General features: G+C 40.5%; 1 protein-coding gene across 4 annotated transcripts in view; it reads left to right on the top strand.

Moving 5' to 3' along the window:
* The window catches only part of LOC140731731 (sialate:O-sulfotransferase 1-like), a 144,080-nt gene that overhangs the window by 92,017 nt on the left and 24,127 nt on the right, over positions 1–27,936 (top strand). For all 4 annotated transcript variants that reach the window (XM_073053459.1, XM_073053460.1, XM_073053461.1 and 1 more), the window contains exons 6-7: positions 5,510–5,631; positions 17,517–17,691. In XM_073053459.1, coding sequence (XP_072909560.1) covers positions 5,510–5,631; positions 17,517–17,691 — 297 coding nt within the window. The remainder of the gene's footprint in view (positions 1–5,509; positions 5,632–17,516; positions 17,692–27,936) is intronic.

Genomic DNA, 27,936 nt, shown 5'->3' on the forward strand with positions numbered 1-27,936 from the left:
GCACCCAATCTTGGTACCAATCACATTTGCTGAGCCAGTGTATCATCTAGATCTAGAATGTAGACGGTAACAACAGATGCAGCACCAATCCCTGAAGCTCACTGCTGTGTTGGGCACTTTCTACATGAACTCTGATGGGAGTTTCTCTACCTCTATCTACCTCTTTCTTAACTTTCTTAACTATCTGTTGCAGCCTGACCTGCTGAGTATTGCATTGTCTGTTTTCGGATTTCCGTCATCTGCCGTTTTGATTGTTTTGACTAGCAGCTCGACCTTGCTCTTGTCCTAAGCATTCAGTTGTCAGATATTATGCTAAACCAAAGTCCTGCCAGGCAAACAACAAAGGTCTTGTGCCCAAGCTGATGAAGAGTATAGAGATTTTCTGGCATCCAGCCCAGGTATCCTCTCACCAGCAATTATCAACAAAAGTATTATTAAGTGGCTGTTCAGCTCTTTCATGTCTTGTGAGACCTTTCGTGGAACCCCTTCGCTTGGTCCGCCAGAGAAAGCAGGATCTCCCGGTGGCCACACATTTTAATTCCACATCCCATTCCCATTCTGATATGTCTGTCCATGGCCTCCTCTATTGTCAAAATGAATCCAAACTGAGGTTGGAGGAACAACACCTTATATACCGGCTGGGTAGCCTCCAACCTGATGGCATGAACATTGACTTCTCTAACTTCCGTTAATGCCCCTCCTCCCCTTCTTACCCCATCCCTGACATATTTAGTTGTTTGCCTGTTCTCCATCTCCCTCTGGTGCTCCCCCCCCCCCCCCCTTTCCTTCTCCTGAGGCCTCCCGTCCCATGATCCTTTCCCTTCTCCAGCTCTGTATCACTTTTGCCAATCAACTTTCCAGCTCTTAGCTTCATCCCACCCCCTCCGGTCTTCTCCTATCATTTTGCATTTCCCCCTCCCCCCACTACTTTCAAATCTCTTACTATCTTTCCTTTCAGTTAGTCCTGACGAAGGGTCTCGGCCCGAAACGTCGACAGCGCTTCTCCCTATAGATGCTGCCTGGCCTGCTGTATTCTACCAGCATTTTGTGTGTGTTGTGAGACCTTGTTGGATTAGAATACCTGTACTTCAAAGTAATTTGCAGTGTGTAGACCTTTTGAGGTATGTTAACAGGGCAAGGTACCCTACAAATGCATTTTACAGGTTGAGCACCCCTTTCAAAAATGCTTGGGGCCAGGAGTGTCTCAGATTTCGGAATATTTGTATCTGATATTCCTTGGGGATGGGACCCAAGTCTAAACACAAAATCCATTTACATTACATATACAACTTATACATATACCCTGAAGGTAGTTTTATATCATATCCTAATGGCTATCACTACATTGGTCACACAGGTAGACAGTCAGTGGTTGTTTGGCATTGCTATCATTCCCAAGACTATGCGGCAAGATGGCGCCAGTGACCAATGCAACTGATGATGTCCTGCAAACAGTTCACAAAGATACTTCTCTTTCTTCTTTTAAATGTATGTCTAACACTAATCTGTGTACAATTGGAGCCTGTAATTTACATTTTGACAGTGTGTTTTTGGGCCGACTGAGCAATCTGTTGCTTTTGCTATCTGAGGGAATTCGGCCTGTTTCGGAGCGAGGGTGATAAATGAATATGCAGCCTAATGGCAGACCACAAACCTATGATTGGCTCCATTACTCGCCGATCCCGCCAGTTAAAGCGTCGAGCAAGTGGGAGTGGAAGGTGAGCGGGCGTTCAGCACCATCTGCTATGTTTCACCGGTCTCTCTCTGCCTTTTGCTTGCTGCTGCCAGAGGAAGGTGCAGGAGTCTTGGCTCTTGGGCAAGGATTGATCGGCAGTTTGCGGATTGGATTCATTTTTTTAGGGGACTCTGCAGTGCTTGTTATGTGTCTTTTTTGTTTCGTGTTACATCATTTTTATTGCTATTTTGATCGGGGTACTTCGATGCGGACTGGCTCTGCAGCCTACAGTCAATGAACAACGCAGCGTTAAATTAGACTGAAATGAACTACACTGAACATTCTTATACTGTTTCAGTAACTCTGCAGTTTGATATTTAATATTCTGTGTGTTGTTCGCTCATTTTATTTTGCTGTCTGTGTAATTTGTTCTTTTTTAGCGCAGACAGTGTTTGATGCCATTAGGCTTTACAATTCTACCGCCAGGACTTAAGAACTTTTTAAAAGCTATTATTAATGCTTTTTGAGATAGTGATTTAGATGCATATCATATTTTTTACTGAGTTAAGTATTGTATGTAATTAGTTTTGCTACAACAAGTGTATGGGACATTGGAAAAAAGTTGAATTTCCCCATGGGGATGAATAAAGTATCTATCTATCTATCTATCTATCTATCTATCTTTGAACAGGGTTCCATGGTGCTTCTTGATTTTGGGGCTGCCTGCAGGAAGAGTGTGTACATACTTCGATAATAAATGTACTTTGAATCTTTGAATTTGAATTATCTGTTACCAGTAAGCAGTCTTCATCTTACACTTACAAGAAAGTCTGTGGACGCTGAAAATCCAAGTATCGCACACAAAATACTGGAAGAACTCAGCAGGCCGGGCAGCATCTATGTAAAAGAGTAAACAGTCGGCGTTTCAGGCCAAGACTCTTCATGAAGGGTCTTGGCCCGAAACGTCGACTGTTTACTCTTCTGCATAGATGCTACCTAGCCTGCTGAGTTCTTCCAACATTCTGTGTGTGTTGTTTGTCTTACATTTGTTCATCACACTTATGTACTGACACAGCCATTCAGCATGCCAGATTTTTGTCAGCAACTATCTTGGCAAACTCATCAATGAATTTCTTTGCTGCTTTGTGATCAGCTGACATTTTATCACCACAAATCTCTAAAAATCTAATGCCATCCATTTTCTTAAATGTTTGCAACCAGCCTGCTGAATATTCACAATTACCTTCAATTTTCAGTTTGTCGTGATAGATCTTTGCTTGTTTCACCATCAGGATATCGTTAAGCAGCATATGTTCACTCTGACACTGACAAATCCACTCTTTCAATACACAATCAAATATCTTCATTTCTCACTTTATGCAGTGTTTTTCTATTTTTCATTAACTTCTGTTCATTACATACGAGGGGTGATTGATAAGTTTGTGGCCTAAGGTAGAAGGAGATGAGTTCTTAACTTCAAACTTTCTGCATAATCACTCAAAGAGTTGAACTGTATGTGCATGTAACAAGAGCTGCTTAACTCATCTCCTTCTAGCTTAGGCTGCAAACTTATCAATCACCCCTGCTGTGGACACTTTCTGGAGGTCCAAGATCCGTATGCTCCACGACTGCTGGACTAAGTGTGTAAATGTAGGGGGGGTGACTATGTTGAAAAATAAATGTGCTAGGTTTTCTAAAATTGACTCCTTCTACCTTAGGCCACAAACTTATCAATCACCCCTCGTCTGTGAGGTCACCTCTCAGAATTGTGGTGCACCAAGACCTGCTCGTGCATCACTTGGGAACCTTCCCAGTGCCTTATGGAATTTTCTATTTGTGACATTATGTCAGCGCTCAAAACAATTTCCAATTTCTGAGGTTTTCAGATTCTGAAATTTCGGATAAGGGGTGCTTAACCTGTACTATTGTTGCTGCCTCAACCTGTAGAGTATCGTTGTTGCAAACTTTGCAACAGACACTGCCAGTCTTGCATTGCTCTGGTCAGCCACAGATGGCGCTACATCAACAACATAGATAGCGAGAACACAATATCCATGGTCGACCCAGACCAGCGAAAGGCCATACAATATAACCAGTTTACATTCTATGCATAGAATATTTAGCAGCAGGAAACATGCATAAACAGATGCTGGTGAATTTTCCTTTAGGATCATCTTGGCCTGTCAAGACATTAAAACCACTTGCAAGACTTAATGAAGTTTAAGGAGAATAGTGCAATTTAAAAATATAATTTAGTTCTGTTTACTATTGACAAAAATCTTGGAATAGATCTGAAATTTTGGAAGTGTTCAGCAGGTGAGGCAGCTTCCATGGAGAGGAAATCAGAATTCATATGCAGTTCAGTGATCTTTGAAAAGAATAGTTATATTAAACCAAGAAATCATCAAATTGAAATATTAACTATTTTTCTTTTTACAGATATTTGACTTTCTGCGTTCCTCCAGCAATTTCAATTTCACTTTAGATTTTTAGCATCTGCAATTTGTTCTTATATAAATGGGACTGAAAGAGGCATATAAAAAATAATTATGAAATTACAACTTTATTAGAATATCTGTAGATTGGAATGGAACTAAAGCCAAGCATGCTGCTTAGAAGCTGATAATGATTAATACTCTAATTGAGTTGAAATCAGTGGGATAAACAGAAATCTGTTTGCGATCAGTTGATGTGATGAACCATGTTGTGATTATTAAACAGAGCTCAGCTTTTTAAAACAAATCACCACGGATCAATCTGTAATTCTGGTATCTGCTTGGATTTTATTTGGAAACGGAACAGAATTAATTTGATCCATTGCAAGAGCAAGAACTTGCATTCAAATGCAACTTTTAATGGATAACACAGTCCAATTTGATTCATGGGCGTCCTCCATGTGACAACAAATCAAAGAAAGAAATGTTTGAGGAAAGTTGTACCTTGATCAGAGAAATATTTTGACAGTGGATCTTAAGGAAGAATGGATAGAGAAAGAGTGAGAGAAGGGCATAACACTAATCAGGGTCTTATAAACTAATGAAAAAAAATTAAAGGACAATAAATGTGATTATTCAATATTTATTAGCATTAGATCAATAAAGGAAACAATGTTCTTTCGAACTTTAATCCTTCTATTCTTAAATCAAAAGTAACATATATATTTTGGGCAACATTTCAAGATAAAATATTACCACTGGCAGACACAGTACACTTTCTTTTCATTCAAATAAAATGTAGTTGCTGGGTCAGTCAGCAGCTAATCATCACTACACATTATCTGATGACTTTTATGGACATAGCCATGAGTGAAATTCTGTTACTTCAGTTCTCAGTAATTGTTTAGCAACCCCTTAATTCTGCAGTTCTATTCAGATTAATTTATTGAACTATGAGGTATCCTCTATCATATGAAGTATCACTTCATCACCCTCTCTATGTTGTCACATTCTTAAGTTTTTAGTATCAATTCTATGACATTAATTAAGGTTTTTGTCACTGCTCCTCATTTGTCTTGGTTTTATCTTTTGTATTGATTACGCTCCGCAAAGCAACCAAATGTTTTTTCCTTCTATTTAATTCAAGTTGTTGCTGTTATCCATATGTATTGAGTGCCATTCTTAGTGTTTGAGAAGGTTGTGAAGTGTTTCTTCAGTAATCTCCCACAGACCACCAAACTAAAGCTGCAGTCTCTGGTGTGGGTGAGCAGCACTTCCAATGCAGTTAGCAGAGTCATAGGCTATGCTCATTTATGCAAATAAATTGTCTTTTCAGTAAATGCTTCTACAGTTCCATTGTTGTTGACTTAAAGTAATAAGCTCTTTTATGTTGCTTCAGATAGGAATGTTCTCTATCGAGGATGTTTCAAGGTACCTGCGAACCTAACGGAAACCTTCCCAGTCTATTCGATCCAGCCTAACCTGACTGTTGTTAAATGCACTGAGTTCTGTACTAAAAAGGTAAGTGCAATCTTCCACTATAGAAGACCAGTGATGTAATGGCAGATAGGTTTTGGGTCTTTGTTTGAAATGTGTAAAGGCTGAAGGTTTAAGATTTACAAAATTCCCAGGCAAAAACGGAAGTTCCCACTTGATATGACTCCTCATGCAGTGTCTGTGGCGTAAGCTAAAGTTCCTGAATTGATTCTAGTTGGTTTTGCTCCTCGACCAACTAAAGATTAAACCTTTGAAAATAAAAATGCTTGCTCAAAAAGTGTGAAGGCAAAATCAAAAAGTATATTGCAGTCACATGTTCTCCTTTTCCTGACCTGCTCTGTCATACAATGTTGAGGGGAAAATATACTTCGCTTGGTTTTTTCACATGCTTGCAGCAAGCCAGCGTCCACTGGTTCGTGATTCTTATCTTAACGTATTCTCCTCTGAGAGCCGTGTATCGATTTCTTCCATTGTACCGTCTCTGGGAGGGCACTTTCCCCTCTCCTCACCAGCCTATCCTTTTTCTGAAACAGAAACACAAACAAAATGAGGAGTAAACACAAGGAAATCTGCAGATGCTGGAAATTCAAACAACACACACACACACAAAATGCTGGTGGAGCACAGCGGGCCAGGCAGCACCTATAGGGAGAAGCACTGTCGGAGAAGATAGTACTATCTTTCCTTTCAGTTAGTCCTGACGAAGGGTCTCGGCCCAAAACGTCGACAGTGCTTCTCCTTATAGATGCTGCCTGGCCTGCTGTGTTCCACCAGCATTTTATGTGTGTTGTTCAAAAAGAGGAGTACGTCATTTGATCATTCAAACCTGCTGGACAACTTAAGGTGCTCACAGCTGATCTTTTTAAAATTCAAAACCTTGGCTGGGGTATATAAAGGAGGAGGAGGAGAAAGAAACTTGCCTGGAGACCAAGCCCTGTTGGCAGTGTTAATTTTTTTATACAGTAACTACACGTAATACACTTAAATTTATTTCGTTTGTAATATCATCCTTGGATAAATGTCTGTCCAATGATACTTGATCGTTATCATCTGAGCATCATTGCATGGGATAGTATTTCCCTGTGTTTTGTTACATTAGTGTGCCTTTTTTTTCTGCCCTTTGACAATGGACCAACTTTGTTTATAGTATTTTTCTTTACACTTCAGTTTTTTTTTTTCAGATTCGGATTCATTTTCAATGAAGTGATGGGCCTGAACGTAATATTGAGGAAAATTGACAAAGATTAACTATTGCTTGTAACGTGAGAGCTGAAATCAGTGGATTTATGTCATTGGGGTATGGTTACACAATGTAGTTACAGGGATGAGCTGTGTAAGTACAGGGGAAGCTAATACCTGATGTGGTGTTTTCTACGATCATAATGAAACACTGCTTGTGAGCATTGTAGTTAATCCTTTGGAATGAAATTACAATGAATTACAGCAGAGAAGGAAGTAAGTAAGATAGTACATACCAATAAGCAGCCGTTCTTTTGCAGCTATTAGGCATCAAAAGTCTAAACCGGTTGGTCACAAACTATCTCCGGCCTTCAGATTAGTTACAGCCCTTCAAACCAAAAGGCGGAGCCTCAGCAGGGGGAGCTGATCCCAAGTGAGCTATCTGGTCCTATTCAGAATAGTAAGATGCTGCATTCTCAAAATCAGGACAAGTCACTTTTGTTCTTTACCATTGTGTCATGAGATCTTACCATGCACGTGCAGCAATCAAGCTACCTTCCTTTGCCTTCGCATTAAGATATTTAAAAGGCAAGGAAAGAATAGCTCTGTGTTAGAATCAGTCACTAAAGTCCCTCAGTCATCCTCTTGCCAGCAATTTTAACCTGCTCTCCTGATTTGGCATTTGGGCATTTCCTGTGGGTCCAAATGAGAGTGTGACTCGAAAGGCTGGAGAAAGTAATTCTCCTGACTCCAGCTGATAATTAGGGTAAGGCCATGGGTATTAGTATTCACAGAAGTTTTCTATACTGGTAATTATCTGTGAATCAGGATCATTCATTTGATATGTGGGAAGTTAAAAATGCTGAGGGTCTGCACTGGTTCATCTCTGAATAATTGATCTGTTACCGTCAAGAGTAGAATTACATTTATGATAGTAACCATCCAGTGCTGTTGAGAATCTTGTAAAAGAAATGAAAGGAATAGTCATTTAATCTGTTTTTCATGGTATTAGTGGAGGAATGAATATTGATCACAGCATCAGGCAACACAGTGAGATCAGTCACACTTACTGAAATTGTACCAGGATGAGATGGCAAGAAAATTATCTTAAGCTCTAATTTGGGCTAAGAGGAACTGAAAATGCAGCATAGTTACCATCCTGACCTAGACCCCAGAGACAATCCTCCATTTTGGGCTTGGTAGCATAGCAGTAGGCACAGTGCTCCCGAAGCACCTGCAACCCTGGTTCACTTCCGCCATGGTCTGTAAGGAGTTTGTACGTTCTCACACCGTGTGTGTTTCCTCCAGATGCTCTGATTTCCTCCCACGTTCCAAAGAAGAATGGGTGAGTAGGTCGATTTGTCACATGGCTTTAACTGGGTGGCATGGGCTCACTGGAACCGAAAGGTCTGTTCCTGTGCTGTATTGCTAAACTGAAGTATACAATCTGCTGATTAACCATCGGGAACCGCAGCAGACAGCCCAATGCTGTGAGGCCTATGTGAAGGAAACTACGTATTTACCATCCAAGGCTAGAGTGGGAAGTTCCCTTTTAATCCCAACAGTAATCCTGCAGAAGCAGTTTTGCATATGGTTGCTGTTATGGTATTGCTGGTGCACAGAGTGGTGAAGAAGCCTTTCGGGAACACTGGCCTTTATTATTCCGTGCATTGAGTACATCAGTTGGGATATTTTGTTGCAGTTGTACAAGATGTTGGTGAGGCCACATTTGAAATATTGTTTTCAGTTTTGTTCATCCTGCTATAGGAAAGATGCCTTTGAGCTGTAAAGAGTGCAGAGCAGATTTACGGGGATGTTGCTAGAACTTGAGGAACGAAGTTATGGGGAGGGGTTGAGCAGGTTGTGAATTTTTGCCTTGCAGCATAGGAGAATGAGGGATGATCTAATAGAGGAATTTAGATAGGATCTATGTGCACAGTCTTATTCCTGGGATTTAGGAATCAAGAGCTAGAAGGCAAAATTTTAAGGTGAATGGGTAAATATTTAATAGGAACCTGACAGGAATCTTTTTAAACCCAGAGGGTAGTGGGTATATGGACTGAGCTTCAGAAGAAATGGTTGAGGGATGTACATTAACAACATTTAAAAGGTATTTGGACAAGCACAGGGATAGAGAAGTTTTGGAGGAAGATATGGTTGAATGGGACCTGATTATATGGGAATCTTGGTTGGCATGGATCAGCTCGGCCAAAGGGCCTCTTTCTGTGCTATATAACTATTATTTACTGTTATTGTCTTAACTCAGTTTTTATTTGTGTGTTGAAGAATTGTGTATGAAGGCTCAAGTAATCTTTCACTGTTTATTGTTGTGTGTTTTGCAATGGTGTACTAAATTGCATTTATTTTTGTGGCCTTAAAAGCAAGTTATTGAAGAATAACAACCATTAGAGCATAAGCCTGTTTTAATAGAGACCAGTAGGCTTAAAAATGGGATATTGCTGTCAGAGGTTAAGTATGGGTCATAACAGTAAGCAAATTTTATACGGAACATAATTATGGCCCACATCCAAGCATTCTGTGCTTAGCTTAAAGTCAAGACATTTACAAGCCTTAATGTAAAAACTAATCTTAAGTAGGCAAGATATTAAAAAATTTAAATTTTTTGACACAGTTGTAAAAGTTGCAATTATGTCAAATTTCTCTTTTGATGTAAGAGCATATGAATGTAGGAACTAGGAGTAGGAATATACTAGTTGTCTGTTTGAATCTAGAAAGACCGTAACTGACCTTTGTCTCAATTGTTTGCATTCCCCACCTATCCCTTATTTCACCCAGTCTCTGGAAATCTATGCCCTCATTTCTGTTCTAAGCAGTTTTCTCCTTGTTATGGTGCTGTATCCTCTGCCAAGGTAATGACAACCAAGGTAAACATCCTCACTACATCCATCCTGTCAAAGCCTGTATTCACGTTTCAGCTTCAATTAAGACCAGAAGACATAGGAACATAACTAGACCATTCAGCCCATCGAGTGCTCTCCAGTATTTTATCATGGCTGATCAATTTCTCTCTGAACCTCATTATTCTGCCTTCTCCCCATAACCTTTCACGTCCTGACTAAACAAGAACCTATCAAACTCCGCCTTAAAAACAGGCAATGACTCAGCCTCCACAGCTGCTTGTGGCAACAAATTCCACAGATTCACCACCCTCCTGCTAATGATCACCCCTCATTCATCGAAACTCTGTTGAAAGCAGACCTAGTTCACTCAATTGCTTCTCGAAGAGCAAACCTGACAATTCTGGAGCCAGTTTGATGAAGCTTTTTGCTGGTCTTCTGTGGCAAGTGCACCATTTTTTTTCAGGAAGGAGAGCAAAATACAGTACAATACTCCAGCTGTGATGATATCAAAATCCTAATTGTTAGATGACATCTTTATTCCTGATCAGCACACTAAGTTAACTTATCTGATTTGAGGGTGTAACTTAGCTACTAAGAGTTGCTACAGTATCATCCGACAAAAAAGAAGTAAGCTGAGACAGTGTGTGGGGTCCCTGCGGAAAGTTACATGGATTGCCAGCCGGTTAGAGGGAGCTGTGCAATCTTCTGTGACAGGCAGCTAGTAGCCATGTGTATTGTGGCAGCTTTTTGAAGGGTCAAAGGGCTTTTGACCCTTCACAGCACAGTTGTCACAGACTTTATAAAAACAGTTATAGTTGAATATGCCCCCTCAGAATCATTCAGAGTCTTCCCCAACCAGAAGCCCTGGATGAACAGTGAGATGTGGATCTGCAGAGGACCAGATCAGTGGCATTCATGTCTGGCAAACAAGTAAGAAACAAGAGGTCCGGGTACAGCTTCCAGAAAGCCATTTGAAGTGTGAAGTGGCAACTCCCGACTAAACTTAAATCACTGAAGGATGCTCAACAGCTATGCCAGGGCTTGAATGATGTGAAATCAAGTGGCATATATCAAGGCTTCACCCCCAGCTGAGCACAGTGCCTTCTGTGCTTGCCCTGACCATCAAAACATGGAGGAAACTTCACAAACTCTCACAGCCCATGATGATCCTCTGAGGCCAATGTGAGGGCATCCTTCAGAAGGGTGAACCCACAAAAAGCCAGATGGGGTACCTGGCTGAGTACTAATCAACTGGCTGGATATCTTTGACCTCTGAATTTGGTTGTCCGAGGACCCACCTGCTTCAGGCTGGCTTCAGTCATACTGGTGCCTAAGAAGAACGTGTTAACCTCTCTCAATGGCTATCATCCAGTAACACTTACATCCATTGTGATAAAGTATTGCAAGAGGTTGTTGATGAAACATATCAACTCCTGTTTGAGAAGTGACTTAGATCCACCCCAATTTGCGTACCGACATAACAGGTCCACAGCAGACACCATTTCACTGGCTCTTCACTCAACCCTGGAATATCTGAAAAGCAAAGATGCATATAGCAGGATATTCTTTATCGACTACAGCTGTGCATTTAATACCACTGTCTCCTTAAAACTAATCAATAAGCCTCAAGACTTTGGTCTCAATACCTCCTTGTGCAATTGGATTCTCGATTTCCTCAGCTGCAGACCCCATCAATTCGGATTGGGAACAAAATCTCCTCCACAATCTCCATCAGCACAGGTGCACCACAAGGCTCAGTGCCTAGTCCCCTGCTCTACTCACTTTATACTTATGACTGTGAGGCTAAGCACAGCTCCAATGCCATATTTAAGTTTGCTCTCAACACCACAGTCGATGGCTGAATCAAAACTGGTCACAAATCAGCATTGAGGATGGAGATTGAAAATCTTGACTGAGTGATGCCAAACAACTCAGAGGTGGAGAGGGTCAGCAACATTAAATACCTCAGTGTTATACTGTAACTTCAGAGGATCTGTTCGAGGCCCCACACATAAGTATCATTAGATTCCCAGTTGCCCATATCTGTCATGCTTTGTTTCCCAACTGTCATTTAGTATCCCATCTGCTGATCTCTAATCTTGCTGTCCTTGTCTTTCACTCTCACAGGAACATACCGGCTTAGAACTCTCATTATCTCCCCTTTACAAGGCTCCCACTTATTGCAATCCATGGGTCCTCTGTTCAACTACACTCCCTAGACCCCCATGTTTATCCTACCTTTTGTTTATCTTCCCAAAGTACACCTCCTCACATTTGCTATTGCACTGCTTGACTTTCCAGCTGACATTTTTTCCTGCTGTCACCTTAATCAATTTTCCCTTCTATCCATGTCATCAATTTTTGTATTATCTGCAAACTTAGTAGCCATGTACATTCAAATCCAAGTAACAAACATCAGGTGTCCCAGCATAGATCCTTGTACCTACAGTCACAGACTCCACCAGCAGCTCTTCACCACCACTTTCTACCTCCTACTACCAAGCTAACTTTGCCAACTTGCTTTGAATCTCATGGACTTCAGCTTTTTGGATTAGTCTTGTGACTGATCTCTCCCTATCACCTTTTAAAAGACTGATGTTTATCTGGTCCTGTTTCACCTACAAGCAGCTGCACTCAATCCATTTTTGCCAGGTGTTGCATTATGCTATTGAGCAAAGGCTTTCCCTCCGATTTAGGACCCTGACTTGCAGACCATCTTTCTCCCTCTCCAAGTCTAATTTGAAGCTTATGGAATGATAATTACCATTTCCAAAATGTCCACTTTCTAGCATTTACACCATTTGCTTGGCTTAATTTCCCAAAAAAATAAATCCAATAGAGCCCCTTGTCTGATATAATTATCTACATATTGCCTCAAATCTCCCTTGGAGAAGTTCACAAATTTTTCCCCTTCTAAGACCATTCTCAGTCAATATCAATAAAGTTAAAGTTCCCACAATGATAACCCAATTGCTTGTGCACCTTTCTGCAAATTGTTTGTATTCACTCCTGCCTCTAAAATATTTACAGAATTTGTCAATAGAGATGCAAACCTTGGTACTGAAATGCTTTGCATGTTACCATTAATGGAACAAGATGATTTCTCTCTGAACGTTTTTGTGCAGCAGAAACATATTAAAAGGAAAAGCTGATCTTTTCCTTATAAAGATTAAATTGCAAGACTTTGGCAGGAAAGTATGAGATTAGCGATGGCCAAAATAACCCATGCTACAGAAGTGCAAGAACATTTGCATCCATTCTGTGGGAATTTGCACCTTAAAGTTAATTCTGAAACCCAATTAAATCTCCTTTTCAGGTGTGCATTTATGCACGTTCTTTATTTTGTTAACCCATCTCTGCCAGTTCGCCCACTTATTTTTTCAAGTTTAATATGGGTAAGATAGAGCCCCAACAGGATGCAGAAACAAAACATTAATTTTGACGTTACGTGTGCTGATGATTTAAAACCTCAAAAAGTTAATTTCTTTAATTAGTGATGCAGAACAACATGATTATCCTTAATTTATTTTATTTTTGGGATCAAACAGATACTATGTTAATATTGTTTTGATAAAATGGCATTGGTATATCAGATTTTGTCTGATCTTGTTTTTAGCATTTTTTATTTGTATTTCAGATTTCCAGAACACGTATTTTTTTTCTTTCTAAATAATAACTAGATGACTGCCCCATCTAACATTTAATTTTTTTTTTTGGGATACGGTGTGGAATTGGCCCTTTGAGCTGTGCCACCCGGCAGATTTAATCCCCCGATTTAGTCTTAGCCTAATCACGGGACAATTTACAATGGCCAGCTAACCTACCAGCCAGTATGTCTTTGGGCTGTGGGAGGAAACCGGAGCACCCGGAGGAAACATGAGACAAACAAATTAAAGCATGGGATCAGAAGTGGGTAAAATATGCTTTGTTGATCCGTGGGAATTTGCTGCATTTTGATTCCAGCTGATGTATCTCTGAGTGGTGGTATTAAAAATGAAATTAATATTCCATTAACAATTCCATTGCTGGTCATTTAAAGTTGCCATCCAGTTAATAACAATGTGATCAGTACTAGTAAAAAGTATTAGTACTGGTACAAAATGCAAATAAAGGGAAATCAGTTCTCAAGTAGTATCAAGCAGGGTTGAATCTCACATTGCTGGTTTGATTTCTACTTTTCTGAGGGAGATCTTGAATAAAAAACTTTTTTTAATTTCAAAGCATTGCAAAACCTCTATGTTGTCAAGCATAATTTATTGTAGATAAAAAGGATAGGTAACCATGGTAACAATACACTGAGGATTTTTTATTGCCAATTAGTTTGGGATTCAATATTGATATTTTGCAGGAGATTCCACTCTGTTGCTGTGAACTGACATGTTCCTGTCTCAGCAGTTTTTTTTATCTGTTGGTTCTGATGCCAAAGTAGATGTTTGATGGGGCTCGAGTGTGTTGTAGATAGTAAGAATCATATTTTAATTAGAAACTGTTAATAGTTTATGAAGCCCTTGATTATTGTATAATGTATTGCTCTGTTGCTATAGTCATTGAATAAGCCTTTGTTTAAAAGAAGTTTGATTGCAATTGTGCCCTAAGGTTGGTTGAATTCCTTGGGGTGAATGTCTTCAACCTTCATCTTATTTTTCTTGCAAATGCCATTGCTGACAATTTTTCAGAATACATATAAAGTGTACACTGTGAACCCCCTCCATGAACCAGATTGTAAAAGCAGAGGACAACTACAACTTTAAGGCCATAAACCGTGGCAATTAACTGTGCCACTCTTCTGACTCTGTCATTTTCAACTTGTTCACTGAAGCACACAAGAGATAAAACCATTATGGAACACCACCCACCAGCAATGAGGGTTTATGTCACGCCCCTGAAAAATGCACGCCTCTTCCCAAGTTTCAAGATCCACCCATCAGTGAAGGTAGACACCTATCAGTGAAATTTACTGTTCCATTTTCAATGCACCAGCACAGTCTCTGACAGTCTAAGTAAAGTAGTATTTAAAGTTCAAGACCTTAGATATGGAATAGAGCATATAGTCTGCTGGGTAGCAGAGTTTCTTACTCTTCTGTGTGTTCTGAGAGGCAGATTACCCACAGCAAGCAAAGCAGTGGAAAGAAATCATCAGTGCAGTCTGTATATAAAAATATTCTCCAAATCCCCACTGCCAGTTTAAGTGAACCAATGCTGACATCCTCTGCCAGATCAACATCGCCAGCAATGAGGCCTTAATTATATTCTGCTAGAATAGGAAGTCCATCTGGTTCTCGCACCCGGCACCAGACTTTTTAAAACTGCTTGAAGCTCCATCGTGGTAAGAGATGACAGAGTAAAAATTCAGATCCTCGTGTAGAGCAGGGTGGTGGGTAAAGTGGTGAGAAAAAAAAATGTGGTATCTCACTGACCTAGCTCATCAGTTTTTAAAATGAGAAAGAGCATTCTGGTTAGTACTTCATTCAGTACCACCATTGTTAGTAGTACACAAAAGCCCACTGCTCCATATATGACATATTGGTCCCATCAACCACTTTGGAATCTACAGAACTGGAAATAGAAACAAGAAATTCTTGATCCTGATGGACTACTAGGCAGCACACTACCAGGAGTGCTTTCTTTTGATTGAAACGTTGAACAAGGACACTGACAACTGCTCCAAAGGAGGACAGTTGATCAGTGTCCTAGCAAATATGTCTCCTTCAGTTAATATCATTACAATATAAAAAAACTCATCAATACAAATTTCTCACCTTTCCTGCACATGCGACAGTACTTCAAGGTTACCCAGTTGGTTGTGAAGTACTTTGTGATGTGCAGATTTTGCCTTTCATCTCAGCTGGGAAAAAGGATTACATTGGGTTTCAGTGTGACAGAAAATGGCCAGGAGAAATCATTCCACATCTTGAAAAGCCATCTTGAACACTTCTCATTTTCCAGTTCCAGAAGCTAAAAATGTTTGAGATTGTTTTCAAAGCACCTTTGGAAGACTGTCATAACCCCAGCAGCTTGTTGAAGTATGATTCTCCTGTACCTTTTCTGGTTTTGACAAAGGATTTTTGATTTGAAATGCTAACATTGTTTCTATCTCTGTAGATGCTGCCTGGTCTGCTAAGTACCAAAAGCGTGTTGTTTTAATTTCACACAAATGTTTTCCTGCCTGTACAGAAATGTGAATAACTTGCATACAAATATCTTCTACTGGACTCCCATTCCTGCTGTAGGGCTTCATACTCTGGATCCATTCAAGTTGTGTTACATATGCATTTCAGCTCTAGCTGAATGACCGATTCATCTAATGTAATGGATCTATTACTGGCTGCAGCTGAAATTGATGACAAACTAACCTTCTGACAGCCATCGTACGTTCAGGGAAATCTCTGGCATTTTGGAATTGGCCCAAATGTAGATTTCACAGGAGTAGCACATAAGAATGACAGTACAGGTAGACTACTTCTTATCCAAAATTACACAATCCAACAACTTCCAAAACCTGAAATTTTTTTTGAGCGTTGACTTGACGCCACAAATGGAAAATTCCGCAAGACGCTGGGCAAGTTCCCAGTAGTGGCACAGGTCTCTGCGCACCATAGACAGTTCTGAGAAGTGACCTCACACATGTAATAAACAGAAGTTAATGAAAAATAGAAAAACACTGCATGAAGTGAAAAATGAAGATCTCGATTGTGTATCTTAAAAGTGGATTCATCAGTATTGGAGTGAACAAATGCCGCTTAACAGTAAGCTGGTCATGAAGCAAAGGTCTATCATGGGGAACTGAAAATGGAAGGTAATTGTGAATATTCAGCAGGCTGGTTGCAGAGATTTAAGAAAAGGCACGACATTACTTTTTTAAAGATTTGTGGGAATAAGGCATGTGCTGTTCACGAGATAGCAGAGAAATTCATTGATGAGTTTGTCAAGATTGTCACTGATGAAAATTTAACATGCTGAACAGCTGCATCAGTACATACGTGTGATGAACAAGTGTAAGGCCAAGGTTGCTTACCGATGGAACATAAATTCAGTCAGAGATGGTGGCGATCCCAAGCTATAATGATATATATTCAGTTTTTTAAATTCCAGAATCCAAAACGCTTCCTGTCCTAAGCATTTCAGATAAGGGGTACTCAGTCTGTATTTTGCATAATAAAAGAGAGATGCAAAGAACCCAACTGGGAATTGGACACCCTTAGTGTAGCCAGGACAGGTCAATATTAATTAATAATATATCTTAACAAAATATACTATGAAATTCTATGTAATAAATCTCATAACAGAATATTAAGCAATCAATCTTGGCAGCTATTATCATTAATGACTTGGTTCATTGCATTAAAATTCCACTAGGCTGCAAAAAAATTATTGAATTTAAAGATAAAATGTAGCAGAAAATACTTTCACGAGATAAAATCACCTGGAAATGTATTCCCTGTCTATAGTGCAAAGCATGCTGTTTATTGAATAGATTTATACTCAAAAGGATTGGCACCATATAAAACTTTGTCAAGAAGTTTACTTTAGTGTCACTAACAAAAGAATAATTGTGAGGTGAAGTTTTCTTCATTAATTTTGGCAAAGTACTCGGGCTTTTAAATTCATTTATCATTGTTCTAAAACTCAGTAAAATTTGCATTGGATTACTGTTTATGAGCAATCTCACCAACATGCAAGCCAGGGTCTAAGCACTCAATTTTTATTTTGTGTAGAGCAACATGATTGCTTTTTTTTTAGGTGTGCAGTCAACAAGAAGAAAGAACTCTCTTCCTCACTTGACAGCAAAGATACAGCAACTTGCAGGGTACCATCTTAAAAAGGGATTCGGGAGCCCATGTCACAATTTCATGTAATTTTCTTTGACAGGAATTTCCCCTCGTTGTCATCAGAAGAACAGAATGTTACTGTGGATTTGCCACAACTCACTTCACGCTTCATGACATTGTGAACGACCAGCTCTGTGGGAGGCTGTCAAGTGACACGACAACAGAGTTCTTAGGAGCTGAGAATTATTGTGTTATCTACCAGACTCCTGTTCAAGGTAAACTGGAACTTCACGTCCTGTGGAATAAAAGTGACATGTTGATTTTGAAACCTGAAGGCAACAGAAATTACTTCCAGTAGGTCCTGCATGCCACAGTTCTAGAGGAAACATTGGATTGTGTATAGAGAGAGAGAAACAGTTTAAAAGAAGTGAGCACAGACACTCAGCACATTTTACATGTCACAGTTCCTGAGCAGATAATGGATTGTGTATAATTAGGTACTTGGCAAGATCCAGTAAAAACAAAATAGGTTTAAGCGGAGTGGCCATTGTGTGTGTGAACCAGTGTTAGAGTGGTTACTTGGGGCTTTTGCTTATCGAGGATTTGGTGAGGAGAGGCGTAGGCTGTGGGTAGATTTTTTCTTGTTATTTATTCTTTCTTTCTGCACATTTAGGCAAGATGGTGGAATGCTCCTCTTATGGAATGATGGAAGGCTGGGAAACCTCCAGTGTCCCTGATGACTACACCAGTAAGAAGTGCATCCAGCTGCAGCTTCTAACAGACTGTGTTAAGGAGTTGAAGCTGGAACAGGATGAACTCTGGATCATTTAGGAAGCTGAGGGGTTGATAGACTGAGCATACCAGGGGGTAGTTACACCCAAGGTGTAGGACACAGGTAGAGATAGGGTGACTGTCAGGAGGGGGGGGCGGGTTAGGGGATTGGTAACCAATGTAGAGTACACCTGTGGCCATTCCCCTCAGCTCCACGTGCTGTTTTAGACACTGTTAGGGGTTGGATAACCTAACAGAGGAAAGCCACAGTTGTCAGGTCTCTAGCACTGAGTCTGTCTCTGTGGCTCGGAAGGAAATGGGGGAGAAAATATACCATCCAGGAATCTCGGTCTTGTCTACAGAACCTCCTTTCTGTTTCCCTAACCAATGATTCCCCTGTTGTGAAAGGGGAATCATTGGTTAGGGAAACAGAAAGGAGGTTCTGTAGACAAGAACGAGATACCCGGATGGTATATTGCCTCCAGGGTGCCAGGTTCAGTGACATCCTGTATCGAGTCCAAAGCAGTCGTAAGTGGGAGGGTGAGGAGCCAGAGGCCGTGGTCTACATCAGTATCAATGACAGGGATAGGAATAACGAGGTACTGCAAAGTGAGCTCAGGGAAGTAAGTGCTAAATTAAAGTATGGGACCTCTAGGGTTGTCATCTCAGGATTGCTGCCTGAACTACATGTTAATGAGGCCAGAAATTAGAAGATCATAGAGATTAACGTATGGCTAAGGAATTGGTGTTGGAGGGAGGGCTTCAGGAAAAGTGATGCCTGTACAGATGGGATGGTTTTCAGCTGAACTGGGGGACTAATATGCTAATGGGAAAGTTTCTTAGTGATGCATGGTGGGATAGGGGGTGTGCTTAAACTAGAGCTCCACAACAGATAGTGGAGTGGTTATAGTGTAAGATATTGTTAGGCCTATAAACAAAGTCAGGAATCAAATGGTTGAGCATGGCGGAACTAACGATCTGAGCTGCGTATATTCTAGTGCAAGGAGGATGGTAGGAAAGGCAGATGAGCTTATAGCATGGATCAGCACATGGAGTTATGACATTGTAGCCATTAGTGAAACTTGGTTGCAGGAGGGGCAGGACTGGCAGCTCAGTGTTCTGGCGTTCTGTTGTTTTAGACGTGATAGAGTGGAAGACATTAAAGGGGACGTGGTGGCATTACTAGTCAGGGAAAATGTCATGGCAGTGCTCAGACAGGACAGGCTGGAGAGCTTGTCTAGTGAGGCTTTAAGGGTAGAACTGAGGAATAAGAAAGGTGTGACCATGTTAATGGGATTATGTTATAGACCACCCACCAGTCCATGAGATTTGGATGAGCAAATTTGTAGAGAGATCACAGCCTGTCGCAGAAACATAATATTGTGATAGCAGGTGATTTTAACTTTTTGCATAGTGAGTGGAATTCCAAAACATTTAAAGGGCTAGATAGGAAATAGTTTGTCAAATATGTTCAGGAAAGTTTCCTTAATCGGTACACAGAAGTCCCAACTCGAGAGAGTGTGTGATACTGGATCTCCTATTAGGGAATGAGACTAGGCAGGTGACAGAAATTTGTGTAGGGGAACACTACATCGAAGGATCATAATGCCACTAGTTTCTAGGTAATCATGGAAAAGGATAGGTCTGGTCATTAGGCTGAGATTCTAAATTAGAGAAAATTTGATGGTATCAAAAAGGATCTTGCAATTATGGATTGGGACAGATTGATTTCTGGTAAAGGTGTACTTTGTAAGTGGGAGGCCTTCAAAAGTGAAATTTTGAGAGTACCAAGTTTGTATGTTCCTGTCATTGTAAAACGCAAGGACACAAATTTAGGAAACTTCTGTTTTTGAGAGATACTGAGGCCAGGATTAAGATAAAGAAGAGTGTACATAACAGATATAGACAGGAAAGAACAAATGAGTTACTTGAGGAGTATAAAAAGTACAAAAGAATATTTGAGGAGGAAATCAGGAGGGCTAAAAGAAGGCATGAATTACTCTAGCAGGCAAGGTGAAGAAGACTCGTAAGAGTTTCTATAGATTTAGTAAGAAAAAAAAGATAGCAAGGGACAAAATTGCTCCTCTAGAAGATGTTTTCCATGCGTGGAACTGAAAGAGATGAGGGAAATCTTAATGGATTTTTTTTGTATCTGTATTTACTTGGGAGACGGACAGAGTCTAAAAAGTGAGACAAAACGAGGACATGGACATTATACAAATTACAGAGGAGGAGGTGTTTGCTGTGTTGAGGCAAATTCACCATCATCATCTTCATCATTATGTGACATGTCATATGCTGTGGGCAATCATGATCCCATGACCATCCGTGTTCATGGCAAATCTTTCTGCAAAAGTGGTTTGCCATTGCCATCTTCTGGGCAATGTCTTTACGATACAATTCTCTTCAAAGATTATCTACCTGACGTCAGTGATCGCACAACCAGGAATTGTGATAGAAACATAGAAACATAGAAAATAGGTGCAGGAGTAGGCCATTCGGCCCTTTGAGCCTGCACCGCCATTCAGTATGATCATGGCTGATCATCCAACTCAGAACCCTGTACCTGCTTTCTCTCCATACCCCCTCATCTCTTTAGCCACAAGGGCCATATCTAACTTCCTCTTAAATATAGCCAATGAACCGGCCTCAACGGTTTCCTGTGGCAGAGAATTCCACAGATTCACCACTCTCTGTGTGAAGAAGTTTTTCCTCATCTGCGTCCTAAAAGGCTTCCCCTTTATCCTTAAACTGTGACCCCTTGTTCTGGACTTCCCCAACATCGGAAACAATCTTCCTGCATCTAGCCTGTCCAATCCCTTTAGAATTTTATACGTTTCAATAAGATCCCCCCTCAATCTTCTAAATTCCAGTGAGTATAAGCCTAGTCGATCCAGTCTTTCTTCATATGAAAGTCCTGCCATCCCAGGAATCAATCTGGTGAACCTTCTCTGTACTCCCTCTATGGCAAGAATGTCTTTCCTCAGATTAGGGGACCAAAACTGCACACAATATTCTAGGTGTGGTCTCACCAAGGCCTTGTACAACTGCAGTAGAACCTCCCTGCTCCTGTACTCAAATCCTTTTGCTATGAATGCCAACATACCATTTGCCTTTTTCACCGCCTGCTGTACCTGCATGCCCACCTTCAATGACTGGTGTACAATGACACCCAGGTCTCGTTGCATCTCCCCTTTTCCTAATTGGCCACCGTTCAGATAATAATCTGTTTTCCTGTTCTTGCAACCAAAGTGGATAACCTCACATTTATCCACATTAAATTGCATCTGCCATGAATTTGCCCACTCACCTAACCTATCCAAGTCACCCTGCATCCTCTTAGCATCCTCCTCACAGCTAACACCACCGCCCAGCTTCGTGTCATCTGCAAACTTGGAGATGCTGCATTTAATTCCCTCGTCTAAATCATTAATATATATTGTAAAAAACTGGGGTCCCAGTACTAAGCCTTGCGGTACCCCACTAGTCACTGCCTGCCATTCTGAAAAGGTCCCATTTATTCCCACTCTTTGCTTCCTGTCTGCCAACCAATTCTCTATCCACATCAATACCATACCCCCAATACCATGTGCTTTAAGTTTGCACACTAATCTCCTGTATGGGACCTTGTCAAAAGCCTTTTGAAAATCTAAATATACCACATCCACTGGCTCTCCCCTATCCACTCTACTAGTTACATCTTCAAAAAATTCTATAAGATTCGTCAGACATGATTTTCCTTTCACAAATCCATGCTGACATTGTCTGATGATTTCACCTCTTTCCAAATGTGCTGTTATCACATCTTTGATAACCAACTCTAGCATTTTCCCCACCACCAATGTCAGACTAACCGGTCTATAATTCCCCGGTTTCTCTCTCCCTCCTTTTTTAAAAAGTGGGGTTACATTAGCCACCCTCCAATCCTCAGGAACTAATCCAGAATCTAAGGAGTTTTGAAAAATTATCACTAATGCATCCACTATTTCTTGGGCTACTTCCTTAAGCACTCTGGGATGCAGACCATCTGGCCCTGGGGATTTATCTGCCTTTAATCCCTTCAACGCCACTTCCCTACTAACATGTATTTCCCTCAGTTCCTCCATCTCACTAGACCCTCGGTCCCTTACTATTTCCGGAAGATGATTTATGTCCTCCTTAGTGAAGACAGAACCAAAGTAGTTATTCAATTGGTCTGCCATGTCTTTGTTCCCTATGATCAATTCACCTGTTGCTGCCTGTAAGGGACCTACATTTGTCTTGAGCAATCTTTTTTTTCACGTATCTATAAAAGCTTTTACAGTCAGTATTTATGTTCCCTGCCAGCTTTCTCTCATAATCTTTTTTCCCTTTCCTAATTAAGCCCTTTGTCCTCCTCTGCTGGTCTCTGAATTTCTCCCAGTCCCCAGGTGTGCTGCTTTTTTTTGCTAATTTATATGTTTCTTCTTTGGACTTGATACTATCCCTAATTTCCCTTGTCAGCCACAGGTGCACTACCTTCCCTGGTTTATTCTTTTGCCAAACTGAGATGAACAATTGTTGTAGTTCATCCATGCGATCTTTAAATGCTTGCCATTGCATATCCACCATCAACCCTTGAAGTATCATTTGCCAGTCTATCTTAGCTAATTCACGTCTCATACCTTCAAAGTTACCCTTCTTTAAGTTCAGAACCTTTGTTTCTGAATTAACTATGTCACTCTCCATCTTAATGAAGAATTCCACCATATTATGGTCACTCTTACCCAAGGGGCCTCGCACGACAAGATTGCTAACTAACCCTTCCTCATTGCTCAATACCCAATCTAGAATGGCCTGTTCTCTTGTTGGTTCCTCGACATGTTGGTCCAGAAAACCATCCCGCATACATTCCAAGAAATCCTCTTCCTCAGCACCCTTACCAATTTGGTTCACCCAATCTATATGCAGATTGAAGTCACCCATTATAACTACTGTTCCTTTATTGCACGCATTTCTAATTTCCTGTTTAATGCCATCCCCAACCTCGCTACTACTGTTAAGTGGCCTGTACACAACTCCCACCAGCGTTTTCTGCCCCTTAGTGTTATGCAGCTTTACCCATATCGATTCCACATCCTCCGGGCTAATGTCCTTCCTTTCTATTGCATTAATCTCCTCTCTAACCAGCAATGCTACCCCACCTCCTTTTCTTTCCTGTCTATCCCTCCTGAATATTGAATATCCCTGGATGTTGAGCTCCCATCCTTGGTCACCCTGGTGCCATGTCTCTGTGATCCCAACTATATCATATTCATTAATAACTATCTGCACATTCAATTCATCCACCTTGTTATGAATGCTTCTCGCATTGACACACAAAGCCTTCAGGCTTGTTTTTACAACACTCTTAGCCCTTATACAATTATATTGAAAAGTGGCTCTTTTTGCCCTGGATTTGCTTGCCTGCCACTTTTACTTTTCACCTTACTACTTTTTGCTTCTACCTTCATTTTACACCCCTCTGTCTCTCTGCACTTGTTCCCATCCCCCTGCCACATTAGTTTAAAGCCTCCTGAACAGCAGTAGCAAACGCTCCCCCTAGGACATTGGTTCCACTCCAGCCCAGGTGCGGACTGTCCTGTTTATACTGGTCCCACCTCCCCCAGAACTGGTTCCAGTGCCCCAGAAATTTGAATCCCTCCCCCTTGCACCATTTTTCAAGCCACGTATTCATCTGAACTATCCTCTTATTTCTACTCTGACTAGCACGTGGCACTGGTAGTAATTCAGAGATTATTACCTTTGCAGTCCTACTTTTTAGTTTATCTCCTAACTCCCTAAATTCACCTTGTAGGACCTCATCCCGTTTTTTACCTATATTGTTGGTACCTATGTGCACCACGACGACTGGCTGTTCACCCTCCCATTCCAGAATGTCCTGCAGCCGCTCAGAGACATCCTTGACCCTTGCACCAGGATATGCACCAGCTGCTCATACGAACATCCTCCACCTGCTCCCATAGCTTCTCATGAAACTGATCAGGGAAATAATCAGGTGCTACACCTTGCCCAAAGGTGGCCTGTAGTCTAGTGGAGGGAAGGAGCACCTTAAACCTTTGCTAGAGACCTATCTCCACCTCATCGCCTGATGAACCCAATCAGGGTGGATACATCCCCAGAGCCTGACAAGGTGTTCTCTCTGACCCTGTGGAAGGCTGATATAAAAACTGCAGGGGCCCTAGAGAGATATTTAAAACATCCGTAGCCACAGGTGAAATATCAGAGGATTGGAGATCCTCTAATGTTGTTCTGTTGTTTAAGAAATGCTCTAAGAATAAGTCAACAAATTATAGGTTGGTTAGACTGGTATGCTGTACTGGGAAAATTATTGAAAGTTATTCTAAGTTATTCTAAGGAATTTATTCTATATAAATTCTTGGATAGACAGGGACTGTTTAGGGATAGTCAACATAGCTTTTTGTGTGGTAGGTTATGTCTAACCAATCTCAGAGATTTTTGCAAAAGTTATCAGGAAATTTGATGAAGGCAAGGTAGTGGATGTTTGTGTACGTGGACTTTTAGCAAGTCCTTTGAGAATGTCCCGCATGATCTCACATCCAAGCAACACACGCAATGGCGGTTTGGGCTGAAACCCTTTGGCAAGACCCAAATGTGAGGAGTTGAACTTTAGAAGGACCAACTAGGATAGGTTGTTCATGAAGAGCTATAGGGCACTGAGGTGTGTAGTAGGATCTGGGAATACAGATCCATAATTCCTTGAAGATGGTGTCACAGGTAGAAAGGGTTATAAAGAAAGCTTTTAGCATGTTACCCTTCATAAATGAATGTTTTGAGTACAGGAGTTGAGATGTTATGTTGAAATTGTACAAGATGTTGGTGGCCAAATTTGGAGTATTGTGTGCTGTTTTGGTCAGCTATCTGCAGGAAAAATGTAAATAAGTTAGAAAGAGTGTAGAGAAAATAACAAGGATTTTATGAGGGCTTGAGGACCTGAGTTATAGGAAAAGTTTGAATAAGCTATGACTTTATTTCCTAGAATGTAGAGGATTGAGGGGAGATTGGATAGAGGCATCCAAAATTACGAAAGGTAATTCTAGGGTAAATGCAAGCAGGCTTTTTCCACTGAGGTTGGATGATACTACAACTAGAGGGTTAAAGGTAAAAGGTGAAATGTTTAAGGGCACCTGAGGGGGAACTTCTCCACTCAAAGGGTAGTGAGAGTGTGGAATGAGCTGCCAGCAGAAGCAGCAAATGTAGGTTCAATTTCAACATTTAAGAGAAATTTGGATAAGCACATAAATGGGAGGGGTATGGAGGGTGATGGCCCAGGTGCAGGTCGATGGGACGTGGTAGATTAATGGCTTGACACATACTAGATGAGCCAATGAGCCTGTTTCTGTGCTGTAGTGTTTTATGACTCTGGGCTTATAACATGTGGCTAAATATTCCGGGACATTAGATTTGCATTTGGATCTAGACTTAGCTTTAGATTTATTCATCATATATACATCAAAACATCAGATTATTCACATTAATCCAGTTATTCTCTCTGTACTGTTTTATTTGCTTTGTATTGGTAATTGTGCATGCACATTTTAAGCATTGTCAACATTGAAAAATGAAACCCTTTACAGTACAATCCAATAAGTGTTTTCATTAAGCACTTGGGTAAAGTATTTCTGCATGACTGCAAGGACCTGCAATAATGGAGCAAAATGTTCAGTCAGTCTACAATTGCTTTTCCAGTGAATCTCTCCTGCCCTGGCTTAAGCTTCTCCAAAGAAACCTGCTCTGAGCTATTCTGATCTGCAATGCCCTCAAATAGATAGGATTTTGCCAACCAGTAGTTTCACTGTAGTCACACCGCCAGGCCTGAACGGATTCTCCAAGCTTTTACAAGGCTTGATTGATCACATTAAAAAACAATTAAAAATAATCCCTCTTTACAACTAATTGTTAAAAGTAAAAGCATTAAAACAAAAAAATTACGAAATGACTAAACATTAAATTAGTTCAATTGACTAAAAAATAGGCAAACTGCCTTGTACTAGACCTTACCCTTCATGTACAAACCAGAAAATTCTCAGTGAGGAGTCCAATGTCAAGCTGCGATTGAAAAGAAAACAACAGCAATCAGCTGTGAGGAAATTCAGGATCTCCACTGTGGATCTGAAAAAATTAGAATCAGGCTTAATATCAGGTTTAATAGTGAGATAGTGTTCATGGGTTCATTATCCATTCAGAAATCTGATGGCAGAGGGGTAGAAGCAGTTCCTAAGACATTGAATGTGTGTCTTCAGGCTCCTGTATCTCCAACTTTGATGGTAGCAATGAGAAGAAGGTATATTGTGGGTGATGGGGGTCCTTAATGATGGTTTCCACTTTTTTGAAGCATCGCTTTTGAAGGTGTCCTGGATGCTGGGGAGGCTAGTGTCCACGTTGGACTTTCATATGGTGCTCCTAGTTTTTAAGGGGAAGTTTCAGGCCATTAATGCTCCTCAGGGCCACCTCAAAGTGGCCACTGACTACACCACTTCCAACTACCCCGCTGAGTAAGGTTAACCATGAAATATCCAGTTTGGAACATATTTGTGTTGTGCACTTATACTAGGTGAGTTTAAGATTAACACACTCATTTTGTGTAACTGAATGCACTAGCTGGGGAAGTTTCCATTCTCTAGCATTAAATGCTTAAGAATTCAAATCAACATAATCACACGGATTCATTGAACAGGGAAATATGGAATCTTGCTCATAACTAGTCAGGAAAGAAGGAAATCTGTGAATACTAACCACCCCCTTGTTAATATATGTCTAATTAAATCCAGTATAGAATAAATGAAATAAAAATATTAAAAGAAAAATCCATACTGGGTAGTATTAATTTGTTGTTGAAGACATATTTTGAGAAAAATCTAGTTAACAAAAGATCTAAACGAAGGTGCATAAGCAAATTGCTTGAGGAATTCAGCAGGTGGTGCAGCATCTGTGGAGGCAAAGGGATGGTCGATACTGCAGGTTGAGAAGCTGAATCAGCATCTAGTTTTCTTGTAGTCTCCAACAGTAAAAAGAGAGTTGAAAATAACAGTCATGCAATAAGACTGTAATCATCCACTTTGGATTGCTTATAAAAACTTGAATCAATGTTTTTGTTAAGTTATAAATCCCAGTTTATGCTGAGTTAGTAGATTTACTGAAGATCAGCCTTGAGATGAGATCTACGTCTAACATGAACAAGACCCTCAAGGGCCGCCTCCTATGGATATAGGAAAAAGCTCTGTCAGCATCAATATCTAGATCAAGGAACACAATAGAAATAACTTTTGCTTGATTGCGGTTTTGTAAATGCTTGTATGTTAGAAAAGGATCATAACTAGGTCTCCTTTGACTACATTGGCATAAATCAATTCCTGAAAAACTTTGAAGGATAGCTCTTGAATAGGGTACAGCCTTCCTGTGAGTGTTTAACACCAGCAGTATTCAAGAAAATATGAATAATTATTTCATGCTTTATTCCTTTTGTTCATGATATGTGATTGTTATTCTTCTGTGCTAGCCAAGATGCAGAGTATGCTGGGTAATATGAGAAGCTGGTGCATATAACAAGTCCTGCTTATGTGACCTCAGATACCAGGCAGACAATCTCTGAAGAATATTGATGATGGCTGGGGTCACCCATCTTGTCAAGACATTGCCCAGAAGAAAGCAATGGCAAACCACTTCAGTAGAAAAATTTACCAAGTTAATCATGGTCATGGAAAGACTAT

The sequence above is a fragment of the Hemitrygon akajei genome, chromosome 8 (genome assembly GCF_048418815.1).
Source record: "Hemitrygon akajei chromosome 8, sHemAka1.3, whole genome shotgun sequence".
Taxonomy (NCBI): domain Eukaryota; kingdom Metazoa; phylum Chordata; class Chondrichthyes; order Myliobatiformes; family Dasyatidae; genus Hemitrygon; species Hemitrygon akajei.